This window comes from Castor canadensis, chromosome 13 (genome assembly GCF_047511655.1).
Source record: "Castor canadensis chromosome 13, mCasCan1.hap1v2, whole genome shotgun sequence".
Taxonomy (NCBI): Eukaryota; Metazoa; Chordata; class Mammalia; order Rodentia; family Castoridae; genus Castor; species Castor canadensis.
In genome coordinates, this window is record NC_133398.1 from 3,857,915 (window position 1) to 3,878,679 (window position 20,765).

Sequence of the window (20,765 nt, forward strand, 5' to 3'; positions counted from 1 at the left end):
TGATGGTCTTTGGCCCAGCTGTAATTTACTTTGGGCCTGGAAAGTGGAGAGACACACTGTGCCCACTATTGCTGTAGACTCAGGGCTTTCCCTGTCCTTCAATGCATCCAGGCTGCCTTGGGCTGCACCTGATGCCTGCCAACTTGGCTGTATGTCAGGACAACAGAACAATTCCCACCAAGAAATAGGTCAGGCAGGAGAGGAGCAAGGAGAGGACAACAGGTCGGGGTGGGAATTGGGCTAGAGATCACTGAAATGATGGTCACCTGGCTCAAGCAATCAACGCCCCTCAGAGAAAGATGGACACTTTGCAGCCTTGTCCTCTGGGAAGCCCAATCCCATTAGGATTTGCAGTTTAGGGTTATGTTTATCATCTGGAGTACAGGACCTCTCCTCCCTCCCTGGGGCCCTTCATGTCCCTGTGGGCCACTGTCTGCACAGGCAAACCACAGAAGAGTTAAGGTGGAGACAAGGACTTGTAGACATGGCGACTGGCTTTGTTTTGTTTTGGGGGTGAAGAGGAAGGGGTTGGCCGCAGTCCCTCCATCCCTACCATTGAGTCAGCCTGCTCAAAATGAAGACCTCCAGAATCCCACAAAGGCCCTGTTGGCCCAGGAGCTTAAACAGGCACCTTCACATCATTTGCAGTCTTCACACCATCTGTCTGGTCCTGGCCACCCCAGTGACTTCCCAAACGCTCCTGCCCAGGACCCACACTACTCCAAAACACCTGAGTTGGAGGTTTACCAGGTGGACATCCATGACATCACATGGTCCTACAGACCTATTGGATGCCATGCTCCTTGGGGACTTGTTCCTATGGATCCAATGTCTCCTTATCTCCCATGGCTCCTCATCCTAGCAGAGCTCATAAGGACCCACCCCAAGATCCCGTCACACTATGCCAAACCCAGAGCAGCTGCTAAGGTGTTTCATTTGTAGTCAGGAAGGGTTAGGAAAGGAAGCAGAGGGTTAAGGCTGGGGGACGGCCCAAGGGGGATGGGCAGTCTAAGCAGGAGGCTGGTCCAGGCAGGAGAAGTGGTCTGGGGAGGTCCCAGCTCTGTGTTGGCAGCTGGGCTGGCTCAGGAGGTGTAAACCTGGGTGGCTGCTGTGACAGGAAGAGGAGCAGAGATGAAAGTCCCTCCATGGGAGCAGCAGTCAGCAGGGGACAGCTGGGGTCAGATATTTCCTTTCCCAAGCTTCTGTGACATGCGCTGCCTGCAGGGAAGCTGTGGATCCGAAAGCCACCCTTGACTCTCCATGACCAACCAGGTCTCTGGAGCATCCCTGATGGGTAGTTGGAGTATGGGATTGGATCAAGTGGAGACCAGGATTTGGGCAGGATGATGATAAAAGAAAGGACACTGGGATGTGAGGGTGATCTGGCTGTGACATCTGTCACCCAGTGATCACCAGGGTTGATTCAGCTGATCTGGTTAGCTAGGTGGATGTCCCCTTCCTCCCTCACTGATCCATGGCTGTCCCTCCTGACCTATGTGTTCAGTTCAAGAGGACAACCTTTCCTGATAGAGGAGGACCATTCTTCATTCAAGGGTATATGAGAAACTGCGCTCCCTCGCTAGAGCCTCCAAACAGGCTCTCATGAAAGGTTGCTGGTTAAAGAAAGGACTTCCTAAATGTCCCAGGAATCACACTCAGGGCCAAATCCTGCAGTGACCACTCCTGCCTGGCCAGGCAGGGGTCTCTCCTGCTTCAGTGGATGGAATCAGCAAACAGGAGATGGACCCTCAAACTCCAGAACCCAGGTCTCTGAGATTCTCCACTGTCCTTCCAGAGGGTCACTTACCCTAGTGGTGCTCAGGGACACAGCTTTCTGTAGAAATGGAGAAAAACCCAGGGGTAAGAAGGCACCCAGGGCAAAGGCTCAGACCCCATCACATCCATAGCTCAGACAGAGAGACGTGGGGCACACAGGGAGAGATGAGTGACACAGAGGAGACATGGGGAAGGGATATGGGCAGAGGGCCCTCACCCCTCTGTTCAAGCATGAAGATGTCCTCCTGCAGAAGTCCCTTGCATTGTGCAAATTCTTTAAATTCTTCCAGTGCTTCCAGGTTTTCCTCAGAGGTCCTCCCCATGAGGGAGGGGTCAAGTGAAGAGAGGTGTGATGACTGCACAGCTTAGCAGATAATGGGTGACACAAGGACCCAGCCACTGAGTGGCACTAGGATTTTCACCCTGGAGCAGCCACAGGCAGGAGATCCAACAGTGGACAAGAAGATTTGTTGTGGGGACATCCTAAGACCCTGGGACCCCAGGCAGCTCCTGAGCATCAATGCAGGGTCACACATTCTGGAGGGTCCCTGCCACATGAAGGCATCTGTCAGGGTACCAGACCTTCACAATGACCCTTTCCATTCCTGAAATCAGAGGAAGTGGCTCTTGACAGCTTCAAGGACTGGAACCTCCTTCCCCTACAGTCCTCACCCAACTGACCCCCTTCCCACTTGAAAGCTTGGACTCCCCAGGCAGCACACTGTGCCTAGCACCTGAAGGCCAACCGGGGACTTCTTATCCCCCAGTGCCAGGGCGTGGCTACTGCCACTGGCTTCGAGCAAGAGATGGGCGTCTCTGGGGAACCTCAGCCATGAGCTTTGCCACACAGAATGTTTTCCCATGGTGCTGGCCTTCACAATAAAAGATGGCGTGGTCCATCACAGGCAGCTCCTCTATGTATAAGCGCTTCTTGCCCTTTACTGTAGATAAACAGACAAAATAGCTCTTAGGCACCTTCGTGCTGGAGAAAACATCCAAGACCTCATTAAGGAGCCCTCCAAACATTTGCGTGGTCAACCAGGAGACTAAGCCAGTCTGAGCCCAGGTCTTGCTGTGGCCTCTGTCACTCTAGGATTCTCCTGTTGCTTGATGGGTCCCCCACCCCACCCCAAGAAGGTGCCAACCCCAGCTGTGGAGTCCAGACAATGTATAGCAGAAGAGGTCACAACTTAGAGCCCCAATCCTGCCCTGCTTCCCAGACTCTTAGGCCTCAGTTTCCCTATGGGTCAATAACTAGGACCACTCAGAGGGAGGCATGGCCTTGTTCATCCCTGCTGTGACCAATCCCATGACACCTGGTGTCTTGGGTCAGGGCCACAAGGCACCTGGGAAGGGAGAGGTAGCCCCTCTAGGAGATGGATAGGGCAGGGGCCCCTCTGTCCCCCAGGCTCAGGACCAGCCAGCCCAGACTCACGGTCCCTGTATTCACCAGTCTCCTCAGTTTTCTGCATCAGAATTTTCTTCTCGTGGCAGTGGCCTTTAAACCTGGAAAATAGGGAGCCATGGGCAGCTGCTATCAGGACAAGCACCTGAGCCTTACCCAGCTCACCTGCTGCATTGGCCCTGAGCAGATATCTCTGAAAATCCTACGCTACCCCTGCCTGAGCTTTGGGATACTGCCTGGGGCTAGTCTCCTCAAAGTCAGGACGATGGGTCACCAACAGTCAAAACGTGGATGGAGAGGAAAGAACAGTAGGACTGAGGGGACACTCACATGATGGTGACCTTGGCCTCAAACATTCCCCCCTTCCAGGGCTATCATTGCTACGGGGAATGCCTCCCTGAGCCTCTTCCCTTTTGTCAGGTTCTTGTTGGAAACTGTGGCCTTCATGTACCAGGTCCCTGTGAGCTGGAGCAGGCCAAGCCTTGAAGCCACCACTGCCTAGCACAGATTCTCTCCCCAGACCCCCAGCCTGCAGCCTAGACGGACATCCCCAGAGCCCAGGCTGCTGCTTCCAGAGATGGCTAAACCCCCATACATCTACATCCTTGTGCTCAGAAGAGCACCCCAGGACTCCTGGCTCCCAGCCCCAGTGGAGGCAGAGGGCGTCTGCTCTCCAAGGGTCTGTCCTCTGGGTTAGGCCCCAATACACCAGGTGAGTCTTCACTACTGAAGGTCCTGCTCTGTGAGGACTTCGGATATAACAGGACTCCTGACTCAAATCTGCACTCCTACTCCAGCCCTCTGCCCAGGAGGGCCTGTGTCTGCCGGGGAACAACAGAGACCCCTGAACTCTGACCACTCCAGGCCAGGATGCAGAGTCAGAACCCAGCTGTAAAGGACACCTTCTGAAACAGTACTCAGGTCCACCACTGTCCTCCATCATGCCTTTCTCCTACCCCACCCACCCCCCCACCCAGTCTCACATTCTGCTCCTTCAAGAGGGCCAACGGGGGCCCTGGGCCTGCAGGGTGGCCACCAGTCTGAGCAGCACAAAGGTCAAGAGAAGAGTCTTCATCTCTAGGCTCTGTGCTCACAGATAAGGCAGGTCACCTGTGGTGTCTGGAGGAGGCTGTCCTGGCTCCTCACAGGTGCCCTTTAAGTCCCTGTGACCAGTGGCCTGTGCCCACTTGACACTGACCACACCCCTCCTGTCCACCTGTCAGAGCCAAATCCACACCCGTTGTGAAAGTGGATTTTATTATTTTTGGGATCTGATGAATAGCAATTCAGTGCCAACTAAAGATGAAAGACACACAATATGTCCATGTTTGTACCACCCAATGGTGCTGCTCACAGAACAGCCCACCTGGAGGGGACACCTCATTCAAGTATGGGGGTGGCACAGGTGTCAGCACTTTGAGCCAGGGAGGAAGGGCCCTGGCCTCCTCATGCTCCCTCCCCACTCTGTCCTCCATCTGTCCATGCCTGGCCTGAATCGAGTTCACTGAGAAACAGGAGTCTCACCTCCTGCTGCCAAGGAAGGGACAAAGCTGAACCACGGACAATGCCCCTGATTTCCCTGAACCCAAGGCCCTTGCCCTGGGAGACACCCTCACTGCCCTTCCCTAAGTCTTTTTGGGGGTGTGCCAGTATTTTATGACTCAGGATCAATTTAAATATCACCTCCTTAGAGCAGACCCCAGGTCACACTAAAGAGCAACATCCCCCCAATCTGCTTGGTTCTGCACCCCAAAGCCAGCTGTGCTCTCTTAGAGCACATCTTATTCTCAGATGTGTTATTTCACCTCTGTGATCCAACAGGGCTCATGTATAACAAGGAAACTCAGATCTTCTGCTGCTCTGGTCACCTGAGGACCTGCTGAGAGGACACGTGGAGCCCCTGGGCTGCCCTGACACAATGGAGACTACATGGACATTGGTTTCTTCCCCACTTTCTAGCCTGGTGTGGGATTCAGGGCAAGGGGCCACCTCAGCCTGTTGTGAGCTCACAGTTAGGCAACTGTCTTGACTTCATTCTGCTGGCGTCTCTGAGTTCCCACTGGCTTCCCCTCCCTCATCAGCTTTGACCACCCAGTGTCCCCAGTGTAGGTGCAAATCCCATTCCCTTTGGACAAATGGGCAGGAGAAGCACAAGGAGGCCATGTGTCTGCATGAGTTCAGAACTCCTGGCTGGGTTCTTCTAGGTATCCTGTTTGCTGGCATCAACCCCACTCCTCACCACTGCAGTTCCTGGGCCTTACTCACCTGCCCTGAGACCCGCTGACACAGGCTCTGAAGGCAAGCGTTGGTGCGTGTGGCATCTTTGTGTCTCTGTAGCCCAATTGGACAACCCCAATTGAGTACCCCAGGTACTCAATAAACAATAGTAATGAGCACTCTCTAATAAGCTGTGGGGCTCTAATGACCCCAGTATGGTAGTTGCTGCTGAGGAGGAAGCCCTGGTGTGGGAAGAGAGGGGCCTGTGCTCTTTAGGAACAGAGATCAGTGAGCAGGCTGGAGTCTCCATGCGGGGGATTTTCTGTCCTGTTCTTGTTTACTGTATCCCAGACAATGTGTACTTGACTTGCTGTGTGTGAATCGTTGATCTAAGCACCTTACGACATTGGCACGTGTAATTCAAAGCTCGACACAGATGGGAACAAAATGTACACATGGTTAACAGAGCAGGGCTGCCACCACGAATCTTATGGTTTGTGCCATTGGAACTTTCCAGCTGCCTCCTATCACCCAATGGTCTCACCTTGTGTCCTAGCAGGCTGAATTCTACCAAGTTCTCCAACTTAGGTAGTTGTTAAGTTAAAGTGGTAGTAGACAGCATCGAGAGGAGGTAGGACAGGAAGTTGGGGTCAACCCATGGTGGACAGGACATAGGGTATGAGGTTGAGGTCCACAGATGGTAGATACTCCCAGGATACTGAGGTCAACCCATGATGGGAAATGGTAGGACGGGAGTAGAACGACTTCCTGGCCCCATTGCTCCATGGCCTGGGACATTTTCTGAGGAATACATTCCCTTCTGGTGTTGATCCTGCTGGGATGACCCTACTCCACATCTATGGCACTCGCCACTTCTGGTCACATCCCTCACTACCCTTGCCTTGAATCTCAGGGTGGTCACAGCTTCTTGGTGCAGCTAATTCCTCACTAGAGGGGACAGTGTTTGGGCTTCATACAACGCCCACATGTAAGTAGACTATGATGACACCACCAACAGCACCATGCCAGAGGATGTGCAGCTGGGATAAAGGCTCACCTAGAAGGGATACAAGAAGCTTGAGATGAATGTCAACAAAGCCTGAGAGGCCTCGGACAGTGGAACTGTAGCGTTTCCCTAACCATCTGCATAATTATTCTAGAGACCATGTCTCTCACCACTCTGGAAGCTCAGCTACAGAATAACCTTGATGTGGAGTGTGAGTGGGTCCATGCAAGGGGGGACTATGGCTGACCCTCTCAACTGTCATAGACAGTTCCCAGCACACTGATGGAGTCACAGCTTCCCTCCTCAAGCGTCTTCATCCTCCCTTCTGTGTTTTCCCGACACACAGCCTTGAAAAGCAGATGTGAGGTGAATCAGCGTACTGTTAGGGTTTGCGTGTGAAGTGCCCCCACAGGCTCCTGTGTGGAAGGCTCAGTCCCAGCTGGTGGTATGTGAGAGGCTCTGGAAACTTTAGGAAGTACAGCCTAGCTGGAGGAAATAGGTCAGTGGGGATATGTCTTTGGAGCCATATCCTGCCTTGGCCTCTTCCTGTCTTCTCACTTTCTCTCTGCTGTGGTTCTCTGCCTCACCACAGGCCCACAGCAAAGGGTCTAAATGAGCATGGACTGAAAACATGAGTGAAAATAAAACCTTCCTCCTTTTAAGTTGATCTCCCAACTATTTATCACAGCAATGAAAAACTGATTAACATACATTCCTAGTCCATAGGGATAGCAACTGGTAGGATGAACAGCCTGGGCTCCTCTTTCCCTGTGAGATGATCTGATAGGTTCCACCGTGTTTCTCAGATGGTCCTCAGGACAATCAGGTCCAATTGCTCACAATGGAAATTTCTCAACTTGATAAAAAATTATCTTTAAAAAACTACAGTTAACATTATTCTTAATGGTGAAAAGCCAAGTGCTTTTTCTCTAATATCAAGAACAAAGCAAGGATTCCATTCTCACCACTTGTGTTTAACATAATCCAGGAAGTTCTGGGCAGTCCCATAGGCTATAATTAAAGGGTGGAGGGAGAACAAGAAAAAAGAAAATATGTACAGATTAGAAAGGAGAAGTACTCTTTATGCAGCACTTCTCCTTGTGCCAGCTAAAAGGTACCAGTCAGTAAATGCTGAGTGAAGCTGCTAACCCTTCTTCAGAGGCTTGAGATGTTTCATCCAAATTCTTAAGGTACTAGTATCGCTACACAGCCACTTCCCGTCAAAAGTCCTAGCACCATTTTGTAAGTCCTTAACTCTGAACTCCTAGCTTTTGAGAACCCAAACCTTTGCTTTTATTCCAGGGCTTTGGGGGTGGTAACTGATTCCTTGAATTATTTTCTGAGTTGTGGTAGCATCCCCTTTTGTTTTTTCAGTGCTGCAAAACTTGTGTAACCTATTTCCTGTATTTAAATGCTTGTGGAATTTGGGATATAAAACATATATGTATGGAAATGTAATAACAAAACTCCTTGTATAGCTATGTTAAACAAACAAAAGCTTTTTCCAAAAGCAAAGGAAGGGAAGGTAAAACAGGTCCTGTCTGGGGGGGGGGTTGTTCCAGTGGGAGGAGGGAGGATAAAGGAAAGGGGGGGTAGGAGAGGGAATATGGTGGAAATATTACATACTCATGTATGAAAATAAAAAAGTGAGACCTGTTGAAACTACTCCAGGAATGGGGGGAGGGAGATAAAGGAGAATGGTGGAGAGGGTAAATTCAAGTCTGATATATTATAAGAACTTTTTTAAATGTCACAATGTATACCTAGTACAATAATAATATGGTAATTAAGATGCAAAATAATAAAAAGAAAACTAAGGTTGTTAAAAAAAAAAAGAAAGGAGAAGTACACCTGTCTCTATTTGTAGATGACACAATTGTGTAGAAAATCTCAAGGAATCTAAAAACTACACAGAAACCTAGAGCTAATAACTGCATCCAGCAAGGTTACAGGAATCAGGATAAACATACAGCACTTCTCTCCAGCAAGAAATACAAGTGTTTTTTGGGCGGTTTGGTTTTCCCCCTTCAATTTATTTTTGTTGACCATTTATCTTCCTTTCTTTTTCTTCTCTTTAATTTGGTTTCTAATTGTTGGAATCTTTCTTGTTCTCTTTTTTTCTCCTCATCCTCCAAACCATTCTTTGTTTGTTATTAATATATAGTTCTCTCATTTTTTTACCTCCTACACCTCCCTCCACTTCTGTCATCTCACTTCCATCCCTGCCCCATGCCCAAACCATGCAATACCCAATTCCCAATCTTTATACCTTTCAACCAACATTAAGCTCCCAGATCACCCCCTAGAAACAAGAGTTTTGCTCCCATAGAAACTTAATGGAGAGACAGACAAGGGTTCTAGTTGTTTCTTATTCATTCAAATAGTTGATTTATTGCTGAATTGCTACCCTAATTATTGCAGTAAGTTCTCTGCTTATGTGAGGAAGTAAAAGAGAAACTTAGACCAAAAGATCCACAAATTGCAGTGTAACATTTTAAATATGAAAAAGCAAGGCAATGTCTCTTCTCCAAAACCCCACCACAACAGCTCAACAACTGAACCCAAAGATAATGAATTAGATGAATTTGAGAGAGAATTCAAAAGCCTACTGCTAAAAATGATCAGTAACCATTAAGAGGACTCAAACAAACAGATAAATGAAATTAGGAAATAAATCCAAGCCTTGATAAGAAAGTAAGCAACATGGAAGGGAAATTCAGCAAGAAAATGGAAACTGTGAAGAACAACCAAGTAGAAATGGAAACCTTAATAAATCAAATAAAACCCCAGTGGATAGCACCATCAGCAGACAAGCTCAAGCAGGAGAGAGAATAGCAGAGGACAAGACCAAGGAGGTACTGCATGGTTATGCATGTTTGGTCTTCTGTCTGTTGTCTTTTCTGGCATCTCCCAGTGCCCTCAGTTAGGTTTCTAGTACAAGTTCGTGTGGCGCATGAGACCTGTGTAACTATCAACACCATAAACAGGAGGCATTTCAAACTCCAAATAGATGTAACCAGAAAAGAACAACCCCATATCATATCATAATTTAAAATGTCAAAACTAGAGAACAAAAAAAGGGTACTGAAAGCTTCAAGAGAAAAATGCTAGCTTACATACAAAGGTAAATTAACAAGAATCACCTCAGACCTTTCAGCACAAACCCTAAAAGCCAGGAAAGCATGAAGCAGAATAATTCAACTCTGAGAGAGAGAATAACTGCCAACCAAGAATACTTTATCCAACAAAGCTGTCCTTCAACCTTGATGAAGAAATAAGGATCTTCCAAGACAAGGACAAGGTAAAGTGTCTCATGTCCACCAAGCCTGCATTACAAAGGATACTCAAGGAAATCATTCACACAGAAGAGGACAAAAACCAAATACAAACACAGGTCAGGAAAGCATAAAACTCAAAGGGGGAACTAATGAGTCTGTGAGAGCTAGGAATGCAGCAAGCACAAGCAACTCAGTAAACCAGCAAAACCTCAAGATGAACAATGCCAAGAGTAAAAAACAATAAACACGAGACTCAACTTGGAAAAGAAGCAACAGAAACACAGGAATCAGAAACTACCTCTCAATCATAACCATAAATGTAAACAGATGTAATTTGCCAAACAAAACACACAGGTTGTCTGATTGGATCAACAAACAAGGCCCAAAAATCTCATGAGGTGCTTAGGAAACTTACTTCACAAACAAAGACACACAAAGCTGGGACTGAAAGAATGGGAAAGATGTACCAGGCATGTGGAAACCAAAAGCAAGCAGGCACAGCTGGTCTCCTGTCAGACAAAACAGATTTTACATGAAAATCAGTTGGAAGAGATAAGGAAGGTCACAGCATACTAATAAAGGGAAAAACCCAGCAAGAAGATGTAACAGCTCTAACTATATATGCACAGAATATTAATGCCCCCAAGTTCATAAGACAAACGCTTCTGAGCTTAAAGGAAAAGATATGCCCAGAGACAATAATAGTGGGGGATCTCAACACCCCACTCTCATCAATAGACAGACATCCAGACAAAATATTAACAAAGATATCCTAGAACTAAACAATACTGTGGATGAAATGGACTTAACAAGCATTTGGAAAATATTCCATCCTACAACAGCAGATTACACATTTTTCTCAGCAGCCCATGGAACTTTCTTCAAAATAGATCATATCCTAGGTCTTAAAACAAGCCTCCAAAAATACAAAAAAAATCAAAATAATCCTGTGTATCCTAACAGACCATAATGGAATAAAATTAGAAACCAATGGCAAGGAAAACCACAAAAACTGAACTCATGGAGACCGAACAACACACTTTTGAACAATCAATGGGTCATTGAGAAAATTAGTAAAGAAATTCCAGATTCAAATGAAAATGAGGACACAACTTATCAGAACCTGTGGGACTCATCAAAGGCAATCTTAAGAGGGAAGTTTACAGCCATGAATGCCCACATCAGAAAATTAGAGATTTTAAATAAATAATCTGATGATGTACCTCAAACTCTTAGAAAAGCCAGAACAAGCCAATCCAAAAAGTAGTATATTGGCCCAGGAGCCAGTGGCTCACACCTATAATCCTAGCTACTTGGAAGGCTGAAATCAAGAGGATCAGGGTTCAAAGGCAGCCCAGGTAAATGATTTGCAAAACATCATCGCCAAAACAACCAGAGGGAGAAATTGACTGGAGTATACCTCAAGCAGTAAAGAGCCTGCTTTGCAAACATAAGTCCCTGAGTTCAAACCCCTGTCTTGCCAAAGAAAAAGTAGTAAATGGAAAGAAATTGTAAAACCCAAGGATGAAATCAATGAATTAAAGACCAAAAGAATGATACAATGAAACAAAAAGTTGATTCTTTGAAAAAATAATATCAACAAACCCTTAGCCAAATTAGCTAAAAGAAGAAGACCCAAATTAATAAACTCAGAGATGAAAAGGGGAATATTACAACAGACATCGACATTCAAAAGATCATATGAGAATATTTTGAAAACCTATACTCCAGCAAACTGAAAAACAAAGAAGAAATAGATGAATTTCTCGACACATAAGACCCACTAAAATTGAACCAACTAGACATTAACAACTTAAACAAATCTATAATAAGCAGTGAGATTGAGATAGTTATAAAGAACCTCCCAACAAAGAAAATCCCAGGTTCAGATGGATTCACTGATGAATTCTGCCAGACCTTTAAAGAAGAGGTAACATCAATGCTCCTAAAACTATTCCATAAAATACAAAAGGAAGGAACACTTCCAAACTCATTCTATGAACCAGTATTACCCTAATACCAAAACTAGGTAAAGACACATCAAAACAGGCAAGTTATAGGCCAATATCCCTAATGAACATAGCCACAAAAATCCTCAATAAAATACTTGCTAACAGAATCCAACAACACATTAAAAGATCACACACCATGATCAAGTAGGTTTCATTCCAGGGATGCAAGGATGGTTCAACATATGCAAATCAATAAACGTAATACAACACATAAACAGAATCAAGGATAAAAACCACATCATCATCTCCATAGATGCAGAAAAACCCACAGAATTCAACATCCTTTCATGATCAAAGCTCTGAAGAAACTAGGAACCCAAGGAACATTCCACAACATTATAAAAGCTGTATATTGCAAACCTATAGCGAACATCATACTAAATGAGAAAAAACCGAAACCACTTCTAAAATCAGGAACGAGCCAGGGTGTACATTAATTGTATAGTATAGCTTTATTGCAATTGTCCAAAACTAGAAACACACATGCTCTTCAGCTGAAAAATGGTTAAACAAACTGATCCATCCACATCATGGAGCACTACACAGCAATAACAAGAAGTGACCTAGTCACAAATCTGAAAACCTGCAGGAATCTTCAAGGAACTGTGCAACATGAAGGAAAATATGGATCCGGCACTTTCGTGTACTGTGTCATTCCATTTATGTAGCAGTCTTGAAAGGACCAAGCTATGTTAATGTGGAATGGATGGTAGTTGCCAAGGATGCTCGGGTAGGTGAAAAGGAAGAGGGTGTGGATCTTAGGGCACAGGAAGGATCACATCAATGTTTTGCATCTTGATTGACTCGACATCAATATGTTCTGTGGTGATATGGTCCTGCAGCTTTGGAAGGTATCATTGGGGCAAACAGGGTGAGAGAACACACAATCTCTGTATTGCTTCTTACAACCACACGTGAACTTGTAATTATCTTAAAAGTTTGATATAAAATTCACAATCAGCAGGAACATACTTTTAAAAACACACACAGCCCATGACATAGAGCTCCAGTCAGCAAGATCCTTCCAACAAGGACAGTCCCACATGTGCCCAATAAGGTGTGTCCAGTGGTGACAGTGCTTCCATCACAAGTCTTGGCAACACCTCCAATATCCAACAGCAAAGGCTCAGTAAAGTCACATTGCCATGAGACGATATTATGCAGGCCTTAAGGGACTAAAACACCTCTGTATTCATGTGTTCATTGACTTTTTCACCCTCTTCCAGGCACAAGGAAAAGGTCAATGAAGAAAACAAACCAAACGCACTGCTCTCCTGGAGCTCACGTTCTAGGGGTAGGATACAAAAATAAACAAGATACAGAGTGAATCACGGTGCCAGTGGTCAATGTCTTGCCTCCAGCTCGAGGCACATCCTCCATTGCCTGCCCAGTGTTAGTGGAGATGGACTCAGGAGGCATTTTTCTCTTTTGCACCTGGCACCATTTAAGAGGTTTAAGAGAAAGGTCTTCCTTCCTGGTTCCAACATCCAGTCCTTTCTAATATCTTGGGACACTCACCCACACTGACCTCATTGGGCCTCAATGGATGGACTCCTACTAAACTTCAGTGGCACACACTTAGTGGAGATTGTTGGAGACTTCTCAATCCCCTCCCACCTGCCCCTAAAAGGGAAGAGAGGCTTCCTGCTTGCCTGGCCGGCCTGCCTTTCCCTACCTACTATTCTCTGCACTGACCTTGACCCATTCTGGCTCTGGCAACTCAGCCAGTGTCTCTCATTCCCTGGACTGCAAAAACACCTTCTCTCATGAGGTCTGAACCCAGCTATGTAGAGAAGACCCCACCCCAAATTATTTCTTCCTTACCTGCTCTCCTAAAACCCTGAACTTTTTTTTTTTTCTAGGCAGGCGCTCTACCACTTGAGACACTCTACCAGTCCTGTTTTGTGTTGGGTATTTTTAAGACAGGGTCTTTTGAACTATTTGCCCTGGTTGGCTTCTAACCTCAATCTTCCTGATCTCTGTTTCCTGAGCAGCTAAGATCACAGGTGTGAGCCACCAGTGCCCAGCTCTAACTAATCTTTATAGCTCCCTTTATACTTGTTTTGCTCATTGTTCATTGTATAAACTCTCCTTGTTCAATCTATTGTGTGATTCTGTCTCCTGATTGAACACTGGCTCATATAATTATATGTTATTTTAAAGGGTCACAAGTGTGATGAGGAACAAGTTCAATGGGGAATGTTGAGACAAGGGGTGTTTGTATTTTAAATGAAATGGTCCAAGTCAGCCTCTCCAAGGTGACATTGGAACACAGAATTGGTGGTAGTGGAGGAAATGAGCCATGAAAGTCAGGTAAAAAAGGATTCCAGGATGGAGGAACAAAGTGCAGGTCTGGAGGGGATGAGGAGCCTGGCCTGTGCGAGGAACAGACTGGAGGGCAGAGTGTCTGGAGCACATGATGGGGGAGACTGGGCAAAGAAAGGGGCCCAGAGAGAGCAGGACCCACTGGGGTAGGGTGGGGTCATCATGAAGACTTTAGCTCTTTCTGTGAGTGAAATTGAGAGACCCCCAGGGTCTTTGACAGAGTCAGGATGTGACTTACATTTTTAAAGGGTCAGTCACTCAAGAGGCTGCAATGAGGACAGATTGGGGGTAGGACAAATATAGAAGCATAAAAATGAGCTAAGAAAATACAACAGGCTAGTGAGATGACATCTATTTGAGTGTCAGGGAGTCACAGGGTATAAGCTCATGTACACAGGAACAATGCATGAGATGACTGTTTTTAGATATTTGGTCATAGACCATATAACTGTGATCCTTGAGCAGGGGAGCAGTTGAGGTCAGCCACAGTCACCACAGTTCTAAGCCTAGAGACAATTTCAGCACTGTAGCAGAGAGGGACCCAAGGCAGCCTTGCTGAGTAAGGAGATGTAGGTTGTATTGAAGGCAACAGCCATGAACAGACCGTGTGAGACAAACACCCAGACAGACATTGCCATGTGCAAAAGGAGCCCCAGAAACATGCAGATGGCCCCATGAACAGCCAGAGAAATGCCAGGCCCATGGCAGAGGGAGAATCTCCCTGTCCAAGGGAGAAAACCTCAGGGAAGGAACAAGTCCAAGAACCGTGAGGAAAACAACACCTGGTAACACAGAGGTGAGAATTCCTGGAGGGGCCAAGACAATTCAGTGGGAAAAGAATGGACTTCAGCAAGGGGCTCAGGGACCACTGATGTCCACCTGTGAGGAATGAAGTTGGACCTCACACCACTTGCAGAAATATACTCAAAATGGATCAGACCTGAATACAGGAGGCAAAACTACAAAACTTCTGAGTGACCTTGACTTACAATTAAATACTGATGTAGAACATGCAAAGAAAAAGAAACCAAAGGGAAAATAGGCAAACTGAACTTCATCAAAGTTTAAAACTTTTGTTCATCAAAGGAATCTGTAAGGAAAATGAAAACAAGATAGAGAACGTGAAAGTATACTCGTGAATCGTGTTTGTAAGGGTTTGTGTCAATAATACTGAATGCTCTTATCACTCAGCAATAGAAAGAAAAGGCCCAATAAGAATGGGTGCTGGGTGACTAGACAAGGTATAAAAACAACCAATATACACACATTAGAAATGCTCCAAACCATCAGTAATGAGGGACATGTGAATCCCAGCCACGTAAGATACTGGTTCACACCACTGGGCTGTTAAAATCAGAGTCTGATAACAACAAGGGCGGGCAGGGATGCAGGGGGGGTCACAGCTCTCGTGCACTGCCCACAGGAATGAGAAAGGGCGCAGCTGCTCAGCAGTGGAAGTTCAGCCGTTACCCACCGGTTAAACAAAGAGTCCCCATGAGACCCAGCAGCTCCTCCCCAGGAACATTCCCTAGACAAGTGGGAACACAGTGCACACAAACCCTGTGCGTGAGTGTTCACAGCAACGTCACAATACCCAAGAATAGAAGCAACCCAGATGTCCATCGGCGGACGAATGGGTCAACAAGGTGTATGTGTACTGTCCACAGAGTGCAGAATCATTCAGCCGCATGCTGCAGCAGGGGTACACCATGAAAATTATGCCTAGGGGAAGAAGCCAGGCACGAAAGGCCACACACTGTGCGGGTCCATTTATGTGCAGTGTCCAGAATGGGCAAGTCCATGGAGACCGAAGGCAGAATGGCCATAAGGACCTGGGGAGGAGGAGGAGGAGTGAGCTCTAACGGCCGTGAAGAACCCGTTACAGTGATGAAATGCCCTGGATTAGAGAATGGGGATGACTCTGAGGCCTGTGAACTACTGAAAACCAGTGAATGATACAATTCCAGAGGGTGATGCAGTTTACGCCTCAGTGAAAAGCGTCCTACTCACTCCTTGAGCGACCGCCCCGGACCACACCGCGCGAAGACGACGCTCCTCACTCCCCATTGCTGATTCTGCTCGGGACCTGTTGCTCCCTGAGTTTTTCCTGTTCCTTTGCAGAAACCCTATTAGTTGTCAATTTCCCCCGTGCGGTAGGGTGCATAGTGGCCCCCAAACGAGTCCATGCCCTCATCTTCAGAACCTGTGCAAGCGTGACTCTATGGTAAAAGGAGCTTTGCAGACATGATTCAGTAAAGGATCCTGGGGTGAGAGTAGCCTGGATTATCTGGCTGGACCCAGAGACAGACAGATGGACAGACAACAGACAGACGGAGTTATATTAGGGCCAAAGGAGACAAGTTGCTGCACTGCAACCGAAGACAGAAGAGGAGTCACAGGACAAGGAATGTGGTGGCCCCTGACTCTGGGAAAGGCAGAAACCAGATCTCCTCTGGAGCCTTGGAAGAAACCACCCCGCTGAGCCGTGAGGCCTTGAAGCAGTGAAAAGAAAGACTGGGGTGTTGTGTGTGAGCCTGTGGCAGCAAGCGCTGGACTCGCAGAGTTCTGGGGGCTGGAGAGGGGAGGAGACGACTCTCACTTCCACCTGAGCTCGCATAACTGTCCCACTTCTGTGGGTCAGGCCTCCCTCCTGGTGACCCAGCGTTCACATGAGAGACCTGGAGAGTTTCATGCACCTCACCAAGCATTTCTGCAACCCACACTATTCCATTTGGGGTCTGATTTCCAGCCACTGCTGCCCTGTGGCGGTAACAGTCTCGTTATAGTAGAGACACCATTCTGTCTCTCTAGGTTTTTGACTTTTACTTGAGCTCCAAGCTTGACCCTTCCTTTCTGAAACCTCCAGTGCAGTCAGAAACAGGCACCCACCATCAGCCCCAGTGGTCCTCACTACCTTTATGGCCAGGTGTGGGTTGGTGTCCCAAAGCCCTGCTTCCCCTGGGGACTTTGTCCCCATGAGCAGCCACAGTCAGCACTTGAAGTCACTGTGGTGTCACTTCATGTCCTGTGTCCCCACATCCCACTTTCTGTATAGAAGGTGCCCCACTGTCCCCTGCAAATACAAGCCAAGTCAGATGCACACAGACACTGGGAGAGCCAGTGGTCAGCCAGAGAGGAGGCAACTATTCCTAGGTGTCACTTACTGAGGGTAGAGGAAGACGAATAACTGAGTGAGGTGATGGGGAAAGCCGTGAGGAAATGCGCTCTGACTGAGGTGGGGGAGAAGCTCTTCCCACCATCTTCCTCCTGGGCACATAGGAGCCTTAGACAGCTTCCGCTTGCTGGACCCACAAAACCAGCAGCAAGAGGCACAGTGCAGTGGCCCAGGGACCCCAGTCCCCATCGGTGCTTGCCCGAGGACCTCATGCCACCAGAAGAATGTTCTGTTGGCTCTGGCCAGCTCCTGACCTCTCCTTCTTAGAGCATTTGCTAAAAGGGGCTCGCAACTGTGTAACTCATCTAACCCCAAAGTGTCTCTCTCACAGACCCAAAAGACGCTCCTTCACATGTGACCCTCAGGAAGGACAGGGCCACTGGCTAATCACATTCTCACTGACCACCCTCTGTCATTTTTCACTTGAGCCCCGCTCTCTCCTCCTCCCTCTGACAGGTAGGGACCCCACAAGGGGACAAAGGCAGTGAGCTCTGGGCTTACCCTGTTCCCTGCTAAAAGTAGCACGTGTTTCCTTCTGTCTCCTTCCTTGTGTGCTCAACAGTTCTGTCCTAAAATCAGGCCGCACAATCAAAACGTTTAGGCTAGGAGCCCCTAGTGACTACACCAAGATAAATTTGGGGGGTTTCAACTGGCCACACAAATGAAAAAGACAAGGGGAATTGTTCTCAAAGAAAACCCTCATCCCATGAGATGCCACAAGTGGAGGCACTTCCTCCAGGACCTGCAGTAAGTTCTCCACCAAGCCTGCTGCAGTGGCCAGAGCCCAATCCTTTTGGGGCTCTCACCCCTGGAAGAGCAGGTACAGAAAGGAATCACAGTACACTGGTGAGCAACTTTCCCTGACTACTGTGAGCTGGAGGGCTGCTGTTCCTGGGAGGAGCAGAGGAGGAACTCAGGGGTGACAGAACACCTGCTGGCTCCCCTGTGTCCAGGGATGATTGTGATGAGGCACCTTCAGTGAGCACAGCCCAGCAAGGGCTCGGGACAAGGTGCTCAGAGGCCTTTATGGTGAGTGACTCCATATATATGATGGAAAATTATCTAGACAAGGCCAAGGTCCCTGCTCAGCAGAAAAAAAGGGTCCTTTGCACAGAAATAAGTGGCTGGTTCCCACACTGGGCAGAGGGACAAGGGCACCCAGAATGGGAGGTAGAGGAGAAAGATGGTGATGGTCAGGTAAATCTCAGAGTCAGCTGGAGCACCAGGGACCTGTCCCACCAACCCTCGTGCTTATGTTATCTTTCTCTTTGAGAGAGCCACAGTCCCAGACGGCTGAGTAACATGAGGGGTGAGGAGAACACCTCGTCCTCCCTGAAGTGTCAATCACAAGCCCGTGGCTCTTTGCCTGAAAACTGTCTCTGGGTGCAGGAGATGCTAGGACCACACAGAGGGTGATGGGATCACAGTAACGTCCCTGAGCGTGGTCTTCAGTCAGCTACAGGCAGAGTGGGGCAGAGGCATCAGAGTGTGCTCTGTGCAGGTCCCAGAAACCCTCCTCAGATACGCATTCTCTTCTTCTGTATAGTGACTGCACATGCAGTCCATGTACTTGTCTAGTCAAGACAAACTGGGTCAAAGACCCCTGTTCAGCAGCAACAGGTGGTCACAAGTGCAGAATGGATGACTCTGGAGACCTGGACCATTTTGTAGTTCAACTGCACCTCTTCCACATCTGTAAAGTGCATCTATTTACTAAATGGTACAAGTTCACCTTCCCATCATAGCCACACAGCTCCTTTCCAACCAAGCCACCCTCGAGTAGCAATTGTTTTTGCTTTAGCTATTTTTCAGAATGGGTTTTGTTTTGGCCTGGGGCAGACCTCTGAATCTCCTGGCTACCTAAGCCTTTCTGGAAGACAGGCTCCATCTTCACCACAGGGAGCAGATTCAGTTTGGCTAGAAAGCCATCTTGTTGGCTTCAAAACAGAAGACAGAGGCAAGGGGAATTATAGCTGCTGAGAAATGAAAAAAAGCCTGGGAAAGAAGAGAGCTCCAAAGGAAGAGCCCCATGTTCCATACAAACTGTCTAAAATATCAGGCTGACTCCTAAAACACAAATGCACAGAAGATGCCAAGCAGCTCCGCCAAGGCTGAACTGATGACTGAACTGTGACCCGAGCGCCACCCACCGCTGGGGAAGCAGCACTTACAGTTAGGGTTCAGACAAATCAACTTCCTGCTTAAAAACCAATACTCTTTAGAGGAAATAACAAAGCCCAGAGTTTACCCATCATCCACAATGTTCAGGATACAATCAAAATAATCAACATATGAAGACACGGAAAACTCTGGCCCACTCTCAAGACACACAACTGACCGAGACACCGCAGATGCTAGAATTAGCTGACTGTGCCTCTAAAGAAGTTGCTCTAGCATCACCTCGGGGTAGCAGAAATGTGCTCTTCATGAACAAAAAGATAAACCTCAGCAGAGAAATAGGAGCTGTAAGCAGCAACCAAATGAGAATTCCACAGTGGAAATCACAGGGTGGGGCTGAAAGAGTGGCTCAAGTGGTAGAGCACCTGCCTAGCAAGCATGAGACCCTGAGTTCAAATCCCAGTTCTGGAAATCACAGCATGTGAAATTAAGAGACACTAGATAAGGCTAACAGGAAAATTGAAAAGATTCAGTGAACTTGAAGATAGTCTCATGAAAATAGTCCAGTCTCCATAAGAACCAGGTCCATTCTTGATATACTGAAGGCAGAGCCCAAGTGGAATAGCCGTGTTTGACAACAGTGTGTTGAGCCAGTTTGGAGGCCCTGGCTGGAGGCCAGTCAGTCCTCTTCCTGCACAGCTGTTGGTCCAACCCTGACCACATCCCTCATCTGTTCTCACACTCTGGAGCCATATGCACAAATCCTAATGGCCACAGGTACCTAGCAGCTAGGAACAGCCTTTGTGCCCTAGAGCGCCCAAATTATTCAAACCCATATGATCCTGCCTAGCTTCTCTGTCAGAGCTACAAGCAACAAGAGTTCTGCCTCATATTTCCCCAAGGGTCACTGTATGCAGTTGTGCCATCAAAAGTACCTTTACCCCTTATAGGACCCCCGGACCTCAGGAAACGCTCTGAACATGTCAACGCCTGTGGATGGTCCAGCCATGCTGGTGACTCAATTTCCCAAACCCTCCCAGGCGCAGCTCAAGCTCCTGCAGAGTTACTGAAGGTGGACTCTGACTCTGTAGCCAGCTCAAGCCCTGGCCATACCCTACCCCATCCTGCTGGGCCCCAGCCTATCCCCATACCCACTTGTTCACGCAGGACCAGGCCAATGGTCCAGGCAACCTGTCCTGTCCCACCTGGGAATGAAGTTCCACTGTGTTGCAGACCACACAGGTCTGAGTTGTATGACACCATGGCATAGACCCTGACCTGCCACCAATCCACCACTCCAAAGCAGGGACTCTTGGGTGACATACCAGAAGAAATCACTCAGGGGACCCTTGGGCACAGCTGCTGGTTCCCACCCCTGCAGCCAGGTCTTGTGCCTTTTGGCCTGTGCACCCACCACAAAACCAAGATGATGGTAGGTCCTCCCATCATTTCT

The 20,765-nt window shown here is 47.6% G+C and overlaps 1 protein-coding gene across 1 annotated transcript in view; it reads right to left on the reverse strand.

The window, feature by feature from the left end:
* LOC109683356 (odorant-binding protein 2b-like) overlaps window positions 1–4,256 on the reverse strand; it is a 37,264-nt gene extending 33,008 nt beyond the window's left edge. The window contains exons 1-6 of the mRNA XM_020159151.1: window positions 4,190–4,256; window positions 3,536–3,639; window positions 3,388–3,431; window positions 3,212–3,282; window positions 2,614–2,717; window positions 1,994–2,102 (exon numbers count right to left, since the gene is read on the reverse strand). Coding sequence (XP_020014740.1) covers window positions 1,994–2,102; window positions 2,614–2,717; window positions 3,212–3,282; window positions 3,388–3,431; window positions 3,536–3,639; window positions 4,190–4,256 — 499 coding nt within the window. The remainder of the gene's footprint in view (window positions 1–1,993; window positions 2,103–2,613; window positions 2,718–3,211; window positions 3,283–3,387; window positions 3,432–3,535; window positions 3,640–4,189) is intronic.
* Between the last annotated feature and the right edge of the window lie 16,509 nt (window positions 4,257–20,765).